The sequence below is a fragment of the Pollicipes pollicipes genome, unplaced genomic scaffold, assembly GCF_011947565.3.
Source record: "Pollicipes pollicipes isolate AB1234 unplaced genomic scaffold, Ppol_2.1 Scaffold_3087;HRSCAF=3621_pilon_pilon_pilon, whole genome shotgun sequence".
In the NCBI taxonomy this organism is placed as follows: Eukaryota; Metazoa; Arthropoda; class Thecostraca; order Pollicipedomorpha; family Pollicipedidae; genus Pollicipes; species Pollicipes pollicipes.
In genome coordinates this window covers 14514929-14533378 of record NW_023596225.1, presented here as the reverse complement: position 1 = coordinate 14533378, position 18450 = coordinate 14514929, and the positions used below count along the sequence as shown (strand labels likewise).

The 18450-nt window shown below is 55.4% G+C and overlaps 2 protein-coding genes across 8 annotated transcripts in view; both read left to right on the top strand.

The window, feature by feature from the left end:
- The first annotated feature begins 473 nt into the window (after positions 1–473).
- LOC119089533 (dolichyl-diphosphooligosaccharide--protein glycosyltransferase subunit STT3B) lies at positions 474–16380 on the top strand. The gene is made up of 15 exons (XM_037212268.1): positions 474–685; positions 2592–2810; positions 3667–3844; positions 4462–4527; positions 5500–5698; positions 6081–6252; positions 6707–6885; positions 7807–8009; positions 8867–9054; positions 9404–9575; positions 11107–11203; positions 12456–12646; positions 13408–13532; positions 14701–14788; positions 15005–16380. The coding sequence occupies exons 1-15, from the start codon at positions 519–521 to the stop codon at positions 15080–15082; spliced, it is 2322 nt and encodes a 773-aa protein (XP_037068163.1). The 5' UTR covers positions 474–518; the 3' UTR covers positions 15083–16380.
- An 818-nt stretch (positions 16381–17198) lies between these two features.
- The window catches only part of Amph (amphiphysin), a 61380-nt gene continuing 60128 nt past the window's right edge, over positions 17199–18450 (top strand). The window contains exon 1 of one of the 7 annotated variants that reach the window (XM_037213497.1): positions 17199–17509. In XM_037213497.1, the coding sequence (XP_037069392.1) occupies positions 17375–17509 (135 nt within the window). In that variant the 5' untranslated portion in view covers positions 17199–17374. Of the gene's footprint in view, positions 17510–17890; positions 18014–18450 lie in introns of those variants that run through there. The other 6 variants (XM_037213495.1, XM_037213496.1, XM_037213501.1 and 3 more) reach the window with 6 other exon arrangements.

Sequence of the window (18450 nt, the reverse complement as noted above, 5' to 3'; positions counted from 1 at the left end):
AGCCGGTTCCATCTCATAAATCGTCCATCAAAGACCACTAGTATGACAGCACAGTCAATTAGTTAGAAACGCGTGGATTTGTCAAGAGTTCATGAAATTAAATTAGCAGGCCTGCAATCAAAAACACAAAAACTACACAAAAGCTACACAAAAACAAGGAGATGAATCACGGAGAAAATAAAGAGATAAGAATAAAAATAAGTCAGAATCGTGCTAACTTGTCTCGAGACGAGCACGAACATACACTAATGGACGCAGGAATTTTTATACGTGGACTTACTCGGGCAGCTGGCCAGCTGACTGGCGACCCAATTGAAGCTATCGATTTTCCATCGTACAAGTCCGCAAAGTTATACACTGTGTCTGCCTGGGATATTCTATTTTATATTTATAGTTTATAGTATTTCAATTTGTTATCTTTGCACGTAGTAGCTTGAATATCGACTTTATCTAACTTTATATAACATTTACTGTATCATCGATATGAGTTCATAGTTTGGCACCGTAAACAATTCAACATGGCGAAGAAAGCCGGTGCCGCGGTGAAATCCGCGTTAAATTCCCCTTCAGGGATAACAACCCTACTAACTTTTGCGATATTGGCATTAGCATGTGTCGCAGGTTTTTCTAGTCGCCTTTTTGCAGTGATCCGGTTCGAGAGCATCATACACGAGTTTGACCCATGGTGTGTATACGATTGTGCCGCACATGGTTCGTTTAGTTTTATGAAAGACCCTATTAAAAATGCGCTTTTTTGGTGTGAATCAAGTATGTTTATGATTGTGCACAACGTTTTGAAATCACCCAAAGTGTTTCCTTTCTTTAAGATGTTGGCTTTATAATGACATGGCTACTGTTCACATTACAATCACATGATTAGGTGCCCAAGCCTGCATTGAGTTGTGTGGGTAGTGGTTGTGGAGGTGTGGGAGGGGGGAAGGATTTACAAAACGATCTACAAACTTATGTGAAAATTAAGCTCTTTGCTTATGGTGTAATGACAGCACCAGTTGCAATTGAGATCTGAGCTCACCTTGTCTTGGACAATTGCCCCCACTTTTAAAATTTCTGATTTTGTCTGTCATGATGGCCAAGACAGTGTTTAAAAATATTTTCTGAAGTCTGACTGGCAAAAGTCATGCTGTATTAAGATATAATGAAAATTACATGTTCAGTTTGATGTTGGAAATGATGGCAATAGCTTAAACATGAACAGTTGGCCAAATGATTTTGAAGCTCACACGGCATGCCAAGTATATTGCTCCATGAAACCGCCACTCGTGTGTTGCCTACTTGGGCTATGCAGCAATTTTATCATGGAGGTTGTTTTCATCTGACAATCTTTTAAGTAATGTTTCGTGTGGTTTGGCGTGGAAATCCTTGGCAAGCAGATCTCCACCCGTTCAATTTTTATGAACAATACGCTTTTTGATACATTGATGAAATCTATTAATGGAAGTTGCAAAGGTGTCTGACTTCCTCAGCCAGCCTTAAGCATTATCACATAATAATAGCCAATGATTCTTACAATGATGCTGTTATCTCCCTATTCAGACCATATCAAGTTGTCTTTTTGTTCTATCTTGAGGGTAGAACAGATGCATGAATGAAATCTTAGCAACAAGGATAGCATTTTAATGCATTGAGCTTACAATAGATTAGATTGTGTAACCAGTTAATGCTTTTTCCATTGCAAATCAAATACAAATGGAGCTGAAATGTTCCATCCCATTCTGTGTGTTTTGCATCATTAACAAATGATGCCATCAGTTTATGAACTTTGCATTGGATGTATCTGACATAAGATATCAAGAAAAGCAGCCACCATTCAGTCATATTGAATACTGAAATAATTCTCTATTACCCTCAGCTGCCTCACGGTCATTAGCTGTGCTGACTAGTCAAAGGGGCATTGGCATATGCACACCTTCCTCAGAAAGAATTTTGTTGTGGACTTTTGCAACCCTTTTGCTTGTGTAGTTTTATATAGACATCTATGATGAAATAATTATTGTAGTTCCTGTTTATGTCAATGTATTAACTGGGGTGATTTCAGTTTGTCATCAGTTTGACAAAACAAAATATGTCTATTTTGTCATCAATCACACCACTTTCAAGCTTGAGTTTTGTTATCTGTCAGATTGTTAGATGTTAGCCTATTGATATGCACCACACAACCAACTGTGTGAGCAGCATTGTGATGTAGGGGGTGTAGAGGTACCCTTGAGGTGTCTGAACCTGTGTCTCTAGAACACACCACCCAGACTGCCAGCCAGTGTATTAGAATGCTTCACCTCTACTATTTCATTAGATAGGACTAGAGAACATTATCTATGATGGACAGTGCTGTGGCATGGCTGTCTGAGGTTTGGATTGGCCCTTATTGGTCTGTTGCCAGGTGACCTTTTATGTGGGTGAGGCCTAACAATGTATGTGTTCTAGGACTCTGACCTGGTGCTGCTGGCCATCCAGTTGAGCATCTCTCCCCCAAACCATGGTGGCAAATTGGGGAAATACTAGCTCTGGAGCCCAGCTCCTGATACTGCAGTAACTTTTACCCGACCCTGGATCACCCGGTCTCTGTGTTTCAGGTTTAACTACCGCTCCACTGCGTACATGGTGAAGCATGGCTTCTACAACTTCCTCAACTGGTTCGACGACCGTGCGTGGTACCCGCTGGGCAGGATCGTGGGCGGCACCGTCTACCCGGGTCTCATGCTCACCTCGGGCCTCATCCACCACGCGCTCGATCTGCTCAACATCCCTGTGCACATCCGCGACGTATGCGTCTTCTTGGCGCCCATCTTCAGGTGCGTGCGCCGCCGGGCTGAACTCTGCAAGTGATGACCAGTGGCACAGGGCGCCGCCGCGTTGCGGCGGGCCCACAAACCGAGCATATGTCGTATTGCGGGGTTCTGGAACAAGGTCAGCTCAGTGACCTCACATGGCGGGAAGCTCAGCTTAAGCCCAGTTGTGAAGGCGGTGTTGGTGATGAAGCCAATTTTAGAGGGTTGTTGGCTGGTTGAACCCTGGCCCGGATGTTAGGAAGAGCCGCTGGCGGATTCGGGAACATTTCCGAAAAACACGAATGTGGGGCTGTACTCACTAAACTGGCAAAGTTACTGACTTTTCCACTTGCAACTTGCATACCTGGTCACTGTAGGCCATGCTCTGGGAGATCCTCGCCCCGTCTCGCGGACGACTGAGTGACTGTTGGCCCGGAACAATGTCACGATTACCAGCGTGTGTCCACTGACGCGCCTGTTGTTGCGCGGACGATGCGGCGTCTTGACGTCTTTCGTTGGTGTCAGGCCTGTACGTTTCTGTCTACCGTGTTTGTGCGCCAGTTTGTGGCGTCATACCACGGGTACCGTGCACATGGGTGCACGGTACCTGTGGAACATGGGTGGCTGGAACGTTCTAACCAGCACCGATGTTTCTGTGAAGTCGGTGTATTTTGTTCTATCCGTCCAACCACCTGTCTGTGATGGGCGCTATATGACCGTGCATTCGAAGCGCTCGAAAGCCCTACTGCCTGTGTGTGCGCGTGTGCGTGTGCGTGTGCGTGCGTGCGTGTGGGCGGCGTCGTTGGCACGCGTTACGTACCGGCTTTAGCGGACAGTAGGCGAGCACCCCGTGACGGTCGTGCGCCGCCGGCTGCTGCAGCGGGCTGACGGCCGTGGCCACGTTCCTGCTGACCCGTGAGCTGTGGTCCACCGGCGCCGGCCTGTTCGCCGCCTGCTTCATCGCCATCGTGCCCGGCTACATCAGCCGCTCGGTGGCCGGCAGCTACGACAACGAGGGCATCGCCATCTTCGCCCTCATGTTCACGTACTTCCTCTGGGTACGTGTGGCCGCCGCGGCCCGCCAGCCCCTCTGGCGGCCCGCCAGCCCCCTGTGCTCCTGTCGGGTTGTGGCGCTGGCTGAGGCGAATGCGGCTCCGATATCCAGGGCGCATGGATGGTGCGCATTGGCATGAACACTGCCTGTGATGCATGTCCCGGAGCGCAGGACAGTGCGGCTGCTAGACGTACGAGTAAACACCGTCTTTGAGAAAACTGCGTGGAAGTTGGCTGGCATAGAGTACATGCCATGCGTCTGTATCGTGAGCTTTCGTGAGTGTGTTTTTGGGCAAGTCCAAATGATGCATAAAATAGCTTTTGTCACCCTTTACTGCTTATGCTTCACCCCTTTTTTGTAAATACAGGCCCTGTGCTTAAGTTATGATTGGCAAGTGACCCAGTCAGCTCAGACCGCGGTCATCTGGAATGGACTTGTTGCCCAATACTGTGATAACCTGCATATCAGTTTTCATCAACCGAAGCCCACGCATCAATCAAGACATGGTGTGTCTGCTGTGGCTCTTCTCAGCTGTGTGCACCATTTTTACATAGTCGTAACTCTGTTCAACATGTTTTGCCTGCCTTGACCCTGGCCTTCACTCTGCAATGTGTGTTGCAGGTGCGCTCCGTGAAGACCGGCTCGGTGTACTGGGCCTCCCTCACCGCCCTGAGCTACTTCTACATGGTGGGTCTCCAGCCAGTATTGCTGTCACAGTCCGGCTCCAGAGGCCGCTAGGTCTGCTGTGCTGAACATCAGGCTTTACAAAAGATATCTAGGCAGAGAGATACTGTATTAACAGTGGTGACATTGTCCGCTCTTTTGGATGTTTTGGGACATGTCCGGCATAGTGAACTGAAGTTGATATTTGCGGGCATTCGCCTATTAGCGATATATCGCCAATGCTAGCAATCCTACCTGGAACTCATATTCAGCGACGCTGGAGGACGCAGTCAAGACCTTTTCCCAGAGCACGGAAGCAGCATTATTCGGAATGTCCTGAGTACCGAATGTGTCCTCTAAAATCATGTCTTTGAGGCAGTGGGGCGAGACGGATCATGACAGCAGGGGACATGGTTGTATACTGGGTGTGCTGGGATACCAGCGGAATGTCATCACTCCGTGTTCTCTGTCGCACACGATAGATGATTTGATCCACGCCTTTCGACGATTGTCAGCGGTAGCGTTGGTGGTCGGGTGACACTTGCGGTGGTGACGTCAGCTTCCGCCACTCAATCGAACATTGCGACCCGTTGCAAGCAGCCCTCTGTCGTGTTGGTGTCGACCGGCCGGCTGTTCACTGTCGTGACGGCGTCCTCCGTGCCTCGCCGACAGTGGCCGTGCTGTGTGTTGGTGACGACTGCCGGCAGTGACCGCGCCGTCCGCGTGCCGCCAGTGGTGACTGTGCTGTGTGTTGGTGACTGACTGCCGGCGGTGACCGCGCCGTCCTCGTGCCGCCGGCGGGGACCGTGCTGTGTGTTGGTGATGACCGCCGGCGGTGACCGCGCCCGTCCACGTGCCGCCGGCGGGGACCGTGCTGTGTGTTGATGGACGACCTGCCGGCGGTGACCGCGCCGTCCGCGTTGCCGCCGGCGGGGACCGTGCTGTGTGTTGATGACGACTGCGGGTGGTGACCCGCCGCCGTCCACGTGCCGCCAGGTGTCCGCCTGGGGCGGGTATGTGTTCATCATCAACCTGATCCCGCTGCACGTGTTCGCGCTGCTGCTGATGGGCCGCTACTCGACGCGGCTGTACACGGCCTACACGACGTTCTACATCCTGGGCCTGCTGTGCTCGATGCAGATCCCGTTCGTTGGCTTCCAGCCGATCCGGACCAGCGAGCACATGGCCTCAGCAGGTGTGTGACCCGGGCCGGGCCGTGTCGAGAGCAGCGCTCGAGGACGGGGTGGGCGCTGGCTGCCTGCAGGCGGTGACGTGACTGGTCGCGCGTCAGCTGGTGCGGGCGGCGCCAGTGCCAGCAGGTGGGCAGCTGTTGGCAGGTGACCCATGTCTATGATGCTGTGCTGCAGCGTCCACACGCCCGCAGTTTTCACACGTGCATGTGCCGTGACCCCGGCCTGCTGGCGCGACCATCGCCGTCGCTGCCGCTGCTCCACAAAGGGTGCGCGTCGACGCGCGCTGCGCACCCCCAGAAAGCCGCCGGCCGTGTTGCCAATGCCTCCGAAAGCCGGTGCCGGTCTGTGGCCTGGTGCCTGACACCGCCGCCCGGGCGCCGGCAGGTGTGTTCGCGCTGATGAACGCGTTCGCGCTGCTCAAGTACCTGCAGCCGTTCGTGAGCCGGTCGCAGCTGCGCCACTTCTTCCTGGTGTGCGCCGTCGGCTCGGCGGCGCTCGTGTTCCTGGTGGTGGTCGGGCTGACGTACGCCGGCCTTATCGCCCCCTGGAGCGGACGGTACGCGGGGGGAGGGGGACGGACTACTGCTGCCGGCTTTCGGCCGCGGCTGGGTCGGGGGGGGGGGGGAGGGGGGATATTGGATGTAGCGAGCTGGATGGACCCTGTTCTGAATCGATCGGTTGGGTAGAATGGTCGTCTGCAAAACGAGGTCAGCTCGGATTCGGTCCGGCACCGAACACAGTTCTAATAATGTGAAGTTACTGTTATGTGCTTGTTGTGTTATTGCCGCCCACTGTAATGCTTACTCCGAACATGCTGTGGGCTCTCCGGCCTTTGTAGCGGGTTCGAGGTGAGACAACTGTCCCCGACGGGGGCACGACGGCCCCCCGGCCCTCGTAACGGGCGCCAGGCGGCCGCTGTACCGTCACCTGACGGACGACCGACCTTGCCACCGCCCGCCTGGCGGCCGGCTGCGTCACGCTCGTCACACCGCTCCGGCGCGCGCCGCCAGATTCTACTCGCTGTGGGACACGGGCTACGCCAAGATCCACATCCCGATCATCGCGTCCGTGTCGGAGCACCAACCGACCACCTGGTTCTCCTTCTTCTTCGACCTGCACATCCTGGTGCTCACCTACCCGGTGGGCCTCTGGTACTGCATCAAGAACATCAACGACGAGCGCGTCTTCAGTGAGTGGCGCCGGCGGAGGCAGCGAGCGCCGCCGCTGTGGCTGTGGAGCGATGGCTGGTTATGCCACGCCCCTGATGTGCGTCGTACGCGCTGCTGCCACGTGCCAGCGTCTCCTGAAGCGTCTTCGTTGTTAACAGTCGTGCTGTAGGCCCCGTGTATGGTGCGTTGGTGCCAGATCTGCGCTATGTGACCGCTGCCCCTCGCCATGTTCCAGTCGTGCTGCACGCCGTCTCTTTTGTGTTCAGCCCCCTTCCTTGCGTGTTTCAGTTGTGCTATACGCCGTCTCGTCGGTGTGTAGCCTCCCCCCGTGTGTATTTCAGTCGTGCTGTACGCCGCCTCAGCCGTGTCTGACCCCCCCCCCCCCCCCCGTGTATGTTTCAGTCGTGCTGTACGCCGTCTCTTCTGTGTGTAATCCCACGTGTGTTTCAGTCATGCTGTGCGCCGTCTCTTCTGTGTCTAACCCCCGTGTGTGTTTCAGTCGTACTGTACGCCGTCTCTTCTGTGTCTAACCCCCCGTGTGTGTTTCAGTCGTACTGTACGCCGTCTCTTCTGTGTGTAACCCCCGTGTGTGTCTCAGTCGTACTGTACGCCGTCTCTTCTGTGTGTAACCCCCGTGTGTGTTTCAGTCATACTGTGCGCCGTCTCTTCTGTGTCTAGCCCCCGTGTGTGTTTCAGTCATGCTGTACGCCGTCTCTTCTGTGTCTAACCTCCGTGCGTGTTTCAGTCGTGCTGTACGCCGTCTCTTCTGTGTCTAACCCCCGTGCGTGTTTCAGTCGTGCTGTACGCCGTCTCTTCCGTGTCTAACCCCCGTGTGTGTTTCAGTCATGCTGTACGCCGTCTCTTCTGTGTCTAACCTCCGCGCGTGTTTCAGTCGTGCTGTACGCCGTCTCTTCTGTGTCTAACCCCCGTGCGTGTTTCAGTCGTGCTGTACGCCGTCTCGGCCGTGTACTTCGCCGGCGTGATGGTGCGCCTGATGCTGACGCTGACGCCGGTGGTGTGCGTGCTCTCCGCCATCGCCTTCAGTCAGTTCTTCAGCCTCTACCTGAAGGAGGAGCGCGACGGCTCCTCCGGCGAGAGCGAGGACGAGGACGCCGCCAACGGCAGCAAACAGCTCTACGACAAGGTGCGCGGGGGCGTGGCTCCGGGCGGCTCGGGGAAGTGCGCGCTGTTCCGAGCGAGACGCTGACACGGCCGGTGGCTCGCGCCAGCTCGTGGGTTGGTACGGTGCGCTTCGAAGGCGGCGCGCGGCGGGACATCCCCGCGTTAGGAGTGCCACTCCCTGGGACACGTAACTTTTCTCAGTCGCGGCTAGTAGCCACGTGATTACTGTGGCGTGGTAAGGCAGGGGGGGGGGGGGGGGGGCGGCCACGTGAGCTGGAAAGCCGGCTGATCCTGGTGCCGCGGTGGGGCGACCAGCCCCCCGGATCACGCGACATTATTGACACTGATGAGGGAGGAGGTGACTTGCCGTCGGCTGGCTGTCATCAGCTGACGTCTGGGCTGGCGGGGATGGCGTGCGCTGTATATATTCTGGGCTTTGCCTTGCCGCACCATGTACTAAGCTGTGCCATGCCGCACCACGGTGCTGTTCAGTGCCTTGTCGTGCGGGACGACCATTCTTTACTGCATTGTGCTGTGTTGAACTTTGTCTCCATAGCCAGCTCTGTGGCGCGCCATATTGTGCTGCCGTCACTTTCGTCATTGTGGCTTTATGACGCACTCAGCTGCTGAGGCTGTACGAGCTTTTGATGCTGAGGCTGATGTAGCTGACCTCTCACCCTGGGAGGAAAGGGAGGCACAGCCTTTCCTGCCATTGCGCCGTTCTCCCTGCCATACTGCGCCGTTCTGCTACGTATATCCTGCTACGCCACCGGCCACGCAGTGCTGTACGGTGTCAGATGACATGCCAACTGCTCCGATGTTCCACGAGTCCCTTCGCTGCCGCCCGGCGTCTGACGCTGCCGCCGTGGCGCCCGGCAGGCGGGCAAGCTGCGCAAGATGAAACACGAGCGCCAGTCTGCTGAATCGGACGGGCTCGGCATGAACGTGCGCACGCTCAGCATCGTGGCCGTCATCATGATGCTGATGATGTTCGCCGTCCACTGTACATGGGTCACCAGCAACGCCTACTCCAGCCCCAGCATCGTGCTGGCCTCCTACAGCGGCGGGTGAGATGCCGAGGTGGCGCGGCTGTTGGCTCTCACGTGCTCGCACCGCAGCCAGTCCTCTGAGTGCTTCAAACCCGAGACAAGTGCGGCCTCTGAGGTCAGGTTTTGCGCTTTGCGGCGCCGTCGTTCAAGCCAAGCGGGTTGTTTCGTCTCGGTCGAGCATGTAGGTACGCGAATCACCATTGTGTAGAGAGAGCAGTTCGCTGGGAATATTCTGGACTCTTCATTGCAATGTTACGCGGTCAAACTTCGTAATTACCCAGCGTTTTGCCTGCACCGCTCGAAGCTGGCAGTCCCTCCTATGTGACCTGTACCTGACAAAGCTATGGTCCATCTGGCCCGCCGCCAGGGAGCGGAACATCCTGGACGACTTCCGCGAGGGCTACTACTGGCTGTGGCAGAACACGCCGGAAGACGCGCGTGTCATGAGCTGGTGGGACTACGGCTACCAGATCGCCGGCATGGCCAACCGCACCACGCTCGTCGACAACAACACCTGGAACAACAGCCACATAGCGCTGGTGAGAGCGGACCGCTGACGGCCGGCGGCTGGGGCCGAGCCCGCTGCTGGGGGCCGGGTGGCGCCGTCCGTGTGACGGTGCGGACCGCTGACGGCCGGCGGCTGGGGCCGAGCCCGCTGCTGGGGGCCGGGTGGCGGCGTCCGTGTGACGGTGCGGACCGCTGACGGCCGGAGGCTGGGGCCGAGCCCGCTGCTGGGGACCGGGTGGCGGCGTCCGTGTGACGGTGCGGACCGCTGACGGCCGGAGGCTGGGGCCGAGCCCGCTGCTGGGGGCCGGGGGGCGGCGTCCATGTGGCAGCGCGGACCGCTGACGGCCGGAGGCTGGGGCCGAGCCCGCTGCTGGGGACCGGGTGGCGCCGTCCATGTGGCAGCGCGGACCGCTGACGGCCGGAGGCTGGGGCCGAGCCCGCTGCTGGGGGCCGGGGGGCGCCGTCCATGTGGCAGCGCGGACCGCTGACGGCCGGAGGCTGGGGCCGAGCCCGCTGCTGGGGGCCGGGGGGCGCCGTCCATGTGGCAGCGCGGACCGCTGACGGCCGGAGGCTGGGGCCGAGCCCGCTGCTGGCGGCCGGGTGGCGCCGTCCATGTGGCAGCGCGGACCGCTGACGGCCGGAGGCTGGGGCCGAGCCCGCTGCTGGGGACCGGGTGGCGCCGTCCATGTGGCAGCGCGGCACTCCGTGTTGGCCGTGGTGCCGGACGTCCAACGATAGTCGGAATGGTGGCCCCCACCAGGGACCTGTCGTAATGCACTGTTAAAGGCCTAACAAATCCTGGTGTCCTTAGGGAGCTGTATTTGTTTTTGTGCAGGGCCATTGGGGCCATTTTTGTACTTGACTATAGTGGACGAAAAATTGCTCTAGGAATGTATGATGTGCCTCCCAGTAGTGTCCATTTGTGGGATTGGATCCGAAAATGTTAATGTTAGAGTTGCCGGTTTGATTCCAATTTTTTTGAATTCCGAAACGTTTCCAAACCCAGTTTAGAAATTGGACGGACAGGGGCAGAAATCTGTGGGATTTTTGGGCCAGCGGATATATTCTGTCGTATTACAAACTGGTATACATCTCAGCTTACTTATTGTAAATGCAAATTACTTAATCGTGATCATTTTCTTTCTTTTCATTCCATTTGATCAAGGGAATGAGCAACACGAATAGTGATGGGGCTATTGGTTGCATGTGGTAGTTATGTGAAAGAAAGGTTGCAAATATGTTAACAACCGTGTCTCTTTGGACACTTGTGACGGACAGCTGGTCCACCCTATGACTTTGAATTAGACTGGACAAGAACTTCTAGGAGTCGGCAGGTCTAGGTGGTATGACGGTGCGCACACACCACGGCAGCGACATTGTCTGTATGAGCGGCTTCTGCCCGGCCTTGGTGTCGGCCTGCGCAGCCGGCAGGTTCGCTGACAGGATCCCTGCGGATGGCGGGGCGCTGTTCACCGTCGCCGGCGTACGGAGTGGCTGTCGTGTTGTGCGCGTGCGTCACCCGACGCTGGGGCCTCACCCGTGCTCTCCTGACCCCTCTCGCAGGTAGGCAAGGCCATGTCGTCCAACGAGAGCGCCGCCTACGAGATCATGACGGCGCTGGATGTCGACTACGTGTTGGTCATCTTCGGCGGTGTCATCGGTCAGTCGCATTCCGGGCGCCCCCGTGTTGGGGGGGGGGGGGGGGGAAGGGCAGTCAGCTTCATAGTGGCCGCGAACGCGCTCATTAGGGCCATTATCGTACGAGACGCGCGCATGGGACTGACACGTAAGACAATCGAGACAATCAAGTTGGCACTGGACGGTCAATCAAGGATACTGCTGGTGGCTCATGCCCGGCACTTTGGCTGGGAACGTTTCGAGTCTCGCTTGGTGTCGCGTTCCATTGTGACCCTTCCGTCCTTGCTCGATGCCCCGAAGCTGGCTCCACAAGAGCTGGTCATCTCTACAGATTTCAGAAATCGTTTACCACAGTCTTGCGCTTTGCATGCTCATGACATGCACTGGTATGAGCAAGACGACCGGTGGGATGGAAGCAGTGTAATGCCTGCCGTTTGGAGGATCGATAGGATTTTGATATCGATGTGCTGAAGACCGCCACGACAGCTGACAATGACATGGGCTCACGCCGAGCACAAGGCGTACAGATTTGAAAATCGATGAACGGGTGTAAATTTCTCCCCAAACATTTTACGTCGTGTTTGAAACACACAGACATAGAATATAGGTGCCGCAATGACCGAAGTTGATAACTGAATTAAATTTGTTTCAAGAAACACCTAGGTTTGGAAAGATTTCTTCTAAGCTTGAATCTCTAAATGGTAAAAGCCTTCTTTTCTTTAAAGTACCTGTGTATGCATTTTCAAGCACACTTGAGTAAGGTAATCGTGACAATTGTATCAAGCAACTTGATTCAGTGATGCAGATGCTACCCTGCTACCCTCTTGCAGAACAAATGCGATCTGGCTGCCCTGTGGTTCTTAGTCTAGTGATGACGTCCTCTTAACGTAAATGTTCCCTTGGGGTGGCCCTGTTGTGACTAAGCACATTTCTGCAATACTAGGCCTTCGACGATGACTCCCTAAGCCTTCTTTATTTTGGCTGAAACATTTCATTTCTCAACTGTTCGTTCATATGACACTTCAAAGACGATTGGCCGCGGGGACTTATGAAATAGCATTGAACTGTTGTACGTACCTACTCTTCGATCGTCCCCAATGGTGTCTTCTCGCTCAGGCGCCTCGGTATCATCCCTTACACCTTCACACTGTCTGAACATGTGCTTCACGTGCTCCGCAGTGACACTTGGTCCCAATCGGGTGCGTGGCCGGTGCCGGTCCGAGCGGTGGCCGGCCGCCGTGCGTACGCCGCTGACTGCCCGCTCCGCTCGCCAGGCTACTCAGGCGACGACATCAACAAGTTCCTGTGGATGGTGCGCATCGCCGAGGGCGAGCACCCGCACGACATCAAGGAGAGCGACTACTTCACCGAGCGCGGCGAGTTCCGCGTCGACGCCGGCGGCTCCAAGACGCTGCTCAACTGCCTCATGTATAAGCTCTCCTACTACCGCTTCGGCGAGATGAAGGTAAGCGAGGCCGGCAGGAGCGCGGCTGGGGCAGGGCCGTGGGTACGTTTTAGGCAAGGGGGGGGGGGGGGGTCGGGCGGGCAACGGTCGGTCCACCTGATCCGAGCCAGTGATGTGGTCTGACTCCGTCGCGGTCCGTTGGTTGGCCGTGTTTTGTGCATGTAGGGAGGTACGGTGGGGAGTTGTAAGAGCGCGGCGCGTGTGTGTGATCTGAGGTACAGTGGGGAGCTGTGAGGGCGTGGCGCGTGTGTGTGATCTGAGGTACAGTGGGAGCTGTGCGAGCGTGGCGCGTGTGTGTGATCTGAGGTACAGTGGGGAGCTGTAAGAGCGTGGCGCGTGTGTGTGATCTGAGGTACAGTGGGGAGCTGTAAGAGCGTGGCGCGTGTGTGTGATCTGAGGTACAGTGGGAGCTGTGCGAGCGTGGCGCGTGTGTGTGATCTGAGGTACAGTGGGGAGCTGTAAGAGCGCGGCGCGTGTGTGTGATCTGAGGTACAGTGGGGAGCTGTAAGAGCGCGGCGCGTGTGTGTGATCTGAGGTACAGTGGGGAGCTGTAAGAGCGCGGCGCGTGTGTGTGATGTGAGGTACAGTGGGGAGCTGTAAGAGCGCGGCGCGTGTGTTTGATCTGAGGTGCAGTGGGGAGCTGTACGAGCGTGGCGCGTGTGTGTGACATGAGGTAAAGTGGGGAGCTGTAAGGGCGTGTTGTTACAAGTGTTTAGTGTGCGGTGGGTGGGGCAGCTGACCAGGGCTGGTGCCGCCCCCAGACCGACTACCGCGTGCCGGCCGGATATGACCGCACGCGCAATTCGGAGATCGGCCACAAAAACTTCGGGCTGACGTACCTGGAGGAGGCGTACACCACCGAGCACTGGCTAGTCAGGATATACAGGTGAGACGACCAGTGGCCGCTGCAGTGGTGGTGGGGAGTTTAACGGCTTGTCGACTGGATGGTCAGCCAGTGTCCATGCTCAGGGCGGCATCAGCGTAGCAGTTGGGGACCAGCGCTGGCGATAGGGCGGGTCTTGGAATCATAATCTGGTCCAGCCAAACGCATTCTGCTGAGTTTCCCTTGTCACATCGGTTGAGGCGCGTACCGATTAGGGGATGCTTCTAGCTGTCTTCACAGCACCTCGGGAATCGTGACGGGCTAAGGAGACGCGTGGAACGAGGGGCGGGGGGCGATGGTGTGTTTCATCGCTTTTAGTTATGGCTTTCAGAAATATGACGTTGCGGTGTTTGTAAGCATGTATGTGCTGAAGTCCTGTGCATTGATCTGATATGTTGGCGATACAGTTGGCTACCGTAGCTAAGTAGCTACAGTTGGCATTTCAGCCAGCTGTAGCTACTTCCTGTCATGTGCGTTTACTGGTTATAACTGGTTGAAACCGGCATCAACCAACGTGAAATCAGGAGGCCAGTCCAATTCATGAGTCTAATGGATGATCAAATTGTAGCCATCAGGTGTTCCCTCTGTAGTCAATCAACCAGATGTATATCACATCAACCATGTATATCACATCCATTCTCATGTAACTTTTACATGTAACTTTGGCATCAGCACAGTGTGATAAACTCATGGTGTGTCTGGTATAATTGGTAGCATGCAGCCCTTAACCAGTAGGCACAGAACCTTATATCAGTTGCAACTGCTCATCCTCTAAATAGTTGTTGTGTGCTTCCACCTAGAGATTCACATGCATTACATTGTAATAGTAAATGTGTACATCTTGTAAACTTGCAGTAACCTTTGACTGTAAGGTTTGACTTTGACTGCAGACTGTGACCTTTCTCAGCCAGTCAGCTTGCTTTTTCTTCAAGCATATTCCCAATTAAATGCTAAGCAATCATTTTTATCACTTTGTTGTGATATTTCATTTTATTTTTGCAGTGCAAAATGTGTATTTCCAGCGCATACATTTCTGCTAATTTTGCCACCAGTACTTACTCCTAGCCAGTTCTGACCACATACCGCTGGCTGAGGGAAACTAATTCAGTCAGTGTCTGCCAACTCTGGTACAAGCTCCAGTGGTTTAATGTGTGGCGTATTCGGATTTCAGGGTGAAGAAACCAGATGAGTTCAACCGTCCGAACATACCCAAAAAGAAGAGGCAAATCAAGCGTGGCAAGGTCACCCTTTCCAAGAAGGTATGCTTGCAACAAACCGATTTCAATCCAATTCGTTGCTGACACTGGATCGACTTGCTGTTATTTTTGCGGTCTTTTTCGTTCGAGAAAAAGACCTCGTGTGTTCACGTTGGAGCAGTGAGTTTCGAGCGTGTCTCTCGTCTGCTTGGCTGACTGGATCATCTCGTCCCTGCCCCACGTGCTTCGCTGTGCCCTGACGCCATCCGCCGCCGGCAGACCACCAAGAGGCGCCGCGGCGCGCTGAAGAACCAGCCGGTCGTGATGAAGGGCCGCCGGCCGGCCGCCAGGACATAGGCGGCGCCACCGCTGCGGGGCCGGAGGGGCGCCCGCGAACGCCCCGCCCCCGGCGCCGGCCGCAGCTGCCGACTGTGAACCCCGGCCGCCGTCCGCGGAGACGCGGGCGCGGCATCCGCGGCGGTCTGATTTCCGTGGGGAGCCCGGTGACGAACTTACCTACCGCGCTGACAGCGCGCGGCAAGATGCGTTAGATCACCGGCCTCGTGATTTCGCGCTAAGTCATTAAAACTATTGAAAGCTGGCGTTGGTTCATTTCTTTGGAATGGCCCGCCCGGTTCATAGCGTAAAAGAGGGGACGTTTTAGGCAGAGCGTTCGTGATACCCGGCGGAGTCCTTCGTTCAGCTCAAGACGACATAAAAATGAGGACATTCTTGTCTGTGTGCCCACGCCCTTATTTCACCGCAGCAGCTTACCCGAGAGTACGGGCACCGGGTTAGCACCGCACTCATGGATCGAGGGCGATCAGTATTGGCGTGCGGCGGGCCCGCGACAGAGGGCGCTGCGGTGTGCTGGGGACGCGTACTCGGGCCGGAGCCTCAGGGGACGCGGCCGGCACGGAGAGCAGGGCCGTCGGACACCGTGGCCGCGCTCCGCACTGGTTCGGGTGATCCCGTCCGCAGGTCTCGTGGCTGTGCGGGCGGCCTGCCGGAGGGCGGGGTCACGCGTCGCCCGCGGTCCCCGCCTGGTGACGGGCGCGGCCTTAGGCGGAGACATGTCGATGCAACCACCCCCCACTCCGCCATGTATGTGGGCGGAGTGTGGGGTGGTTGCACCGCGCCAGCCGGTCACAGAGCCGCGCAGCAGTACGGCCGGCAGACACGGACCATGTCGGTATCGGCCGTCCTCAGATGCGGGACGGTGTGCGGTGAACGCCGGCACTGCGAGGGCTCGGGCATCGGCGGGAGGCGGGCCGATGGCTGCCGACAGAGCGGAATTGGCTGGCGGGTGGGACGAATCGGCTGATTTTGACTGATTCGAACGCTGCCCTCCGATCAGGGAGAGTCGGCGGGATCTGTGCGAACTTTGATTTGTCACAAGTCTGGTGCGTGCTGGGCAGGGCTCACAAACGTCAGCATTTCTGTATCGGCGTATTCCACGGCACGTTTGACACGTATTGTAGCGAGTGATGCCTTATTTTTTGGTAAATGTTCGGCTGTTCAGCCGCTTGTAGGAGTTCGTCCAAAATGTGCTGTTTGTCACTGGGTTTGGCATGCTTGCCGGTTTCTTTATGTTGCAGTAAAATTGCAACTGCTTACGATTTTGTGTGGAATGGGTGTGTGGGTTTGTGCTCTTGTTGGTGTTAAATACATTTTATTAATAACGCCGTTTTTGGGCGCGTTCCAGTGCGATCGTTGCCAGCTGTCAGCGACGAAAGGATGTAGGTTACCTTCGTGAAATAATCGCGGAAGCAGTACAAAGGTGCCATTCGGTAATATGTGTTTTGTTATGGCTGGTAACTCATGAGACTCGCACACCCTTACTTCGACACGCCTCCTGGCGCACATCTTGACCCACATCAGGACGCTTTAAACGACGCGCCGTGGACAGGTTAAATCTGTCCGGGACGTCAGTGCTTTTAACATTGATATATTGCCAGATTTTTCCGTTTACATTCGTGGCAGAACAAATGTTGGTCGCCTGAGACTGCAAAAGGGGCTGGCGCGACCTGCTGATCCGCGATGGGTGCTGTGTAACTGCAGCCGAGACTGGCACAACCTGCTGATCCGCGATGGGTGCTGTGCAACTGCAGGCCGAGGCTGGCACGACCTGCCTATCCGCGATGGGTGCTGTGCAACTGTAGGCCGAGGCTGGCACGACCTGCTGATCCGCGATGAGTGCTGTGCAACTGCAGGCCGAACGTTGCCTCCGATATCTTTCGTACCTCGACTGTGCCCACTGCTGCTATGTTTACTACGCCATAAACCGATAAGTCAGAATTTTTGGTGACGTTTTTGCGAATGTATCCCGCAGGAGTATTTGTGTCCGAGGAGAAGGAGCAGGGCGTTATTTTTGTACCCACCTGTTCGCGGGCCGCCCGGCTAGAATGAGGACATCCTGGCACGGCACCTCGAGCCCCGAGGGCTTTTGACGTTTTCGCGGCACGCTCGCGGACCGCGCGGCCGAGGCAGGCACCAGTCTCGATAATCTGCTGGGGTGGGCCGCGCTGGTGCCGGGGCGCGCGTGAAATCTGCATGGTTTTGTAAGGGAGCTGGCGTGAGGTGCTGATTTTCCCACGCCTGGTTTCCTTCCGTTCGTAGTCGATAGTGAATTGTCCATATTTACCGACAATGTCAACAACTCGCTCGCCTGATGGGAACAAGGCGCCGCAATCGCCGCCGCCTTCCCCGCTGAAAATGTCGGAGATAAAGCCGGAATTCTTTGCTAAAACTGTGCGAAAACATGCAGGAAGAGCCAAAGAAAGGGTGAGTACTTGCAACAGATTCGGACGATTTGCGTGAGTTTCATCTCGGCATGTACAATGATCAGGCTGTTTTGTCATTCTGTGGAAACTTGTATTTGTGTGCCGAGTGTACCTTCTCACTGTGGCAGCAGTGGGGCCGGGTTCATTTTGCTATCATGTTGAAGTCGTGCCAAGTATTAGAATAATCACTTATGGTTATTGTTAGGACTCCGATTCACCAAGCAAATAATGTAGAAGGTAACAGGGGTTGTCTATGGTTCCACCTCAGAGCTTACCTGCCTACATCCTGTCCTGAAAGCCCAGGTTTTGGATGCAGGTGCACATGTGATTCAACAGATGGTGCTGGTTGAGGGGTATGCCAAGTTCAGCTGGGCTAAAAATAGTCACTTAGTGCTGGTGAAAGGTGTCATAGGTGGTCTCTCTTGGAGTGCTATGTGAAAGCATGGGCCTACTTGCAAATATGAAATCCTACACTGTGGCAACAAGCAGGAGAGTAAAGGAAAAGGTAACAAGCATTGTGTACACAGCCTAGCTGAGGTGCTGGTCAAAAGTCTGTGTATATTTCAATCTTAGGAGGCAAGGTTTATAGTATGTTGGACTGCACTGTGGCAAATGATCAGTTTTGACATCTCAGTGCTCCAAGTGACAGGGCTGCTGCACATGATAATATGTTCACAACCATGCTTCATTGTCTGATAGCTGTTCATCAATTTCTACACTTTGTCTCAAAATGACCAGTCTCACTTCAAATCCTTGAGATCTGTCAAGTGCTGGCATCCAGCTGAGGAATATGGTCTGAAAATGGCCAATCTGAACCAAGATCCTTGAGGTCAGCTAAGCACTGGTGTCAAACAAAGGAATATTGCCTCAGAAAAGCCAGTCAATCAGAGTCCTTGAGGCCAGTTCAGCACTGGTTTTTAAGTAAGAAATGCAAAGTAAGGG

Excerpts from the sequence above, each read along its gene's own strand:
- LOC119089533 (XM_037212268.1), top strand. The coding sequence starts at position 519 with ATGGCGAAGAAAGCCGGTGCCGCGGTGAAATCCGCGTTAAATTCCCCT. Across the intron at positions 3,845-4,461 it reads TGTTCACGTACTTCCTCTGG|GTGCGCTCCGTGAAGACCGG; the intron begins GTACGTGTGGCC and ends TGTGTGTTGCAG. Across the intron at positions 12,647-13,407 it reads ACCGCTTCGGCGAGATGAAG|ACCGACTACCGCGTGCCGGC; the intron begins GTAAGCGAGGCC and ends TGCCGCCCCCAG.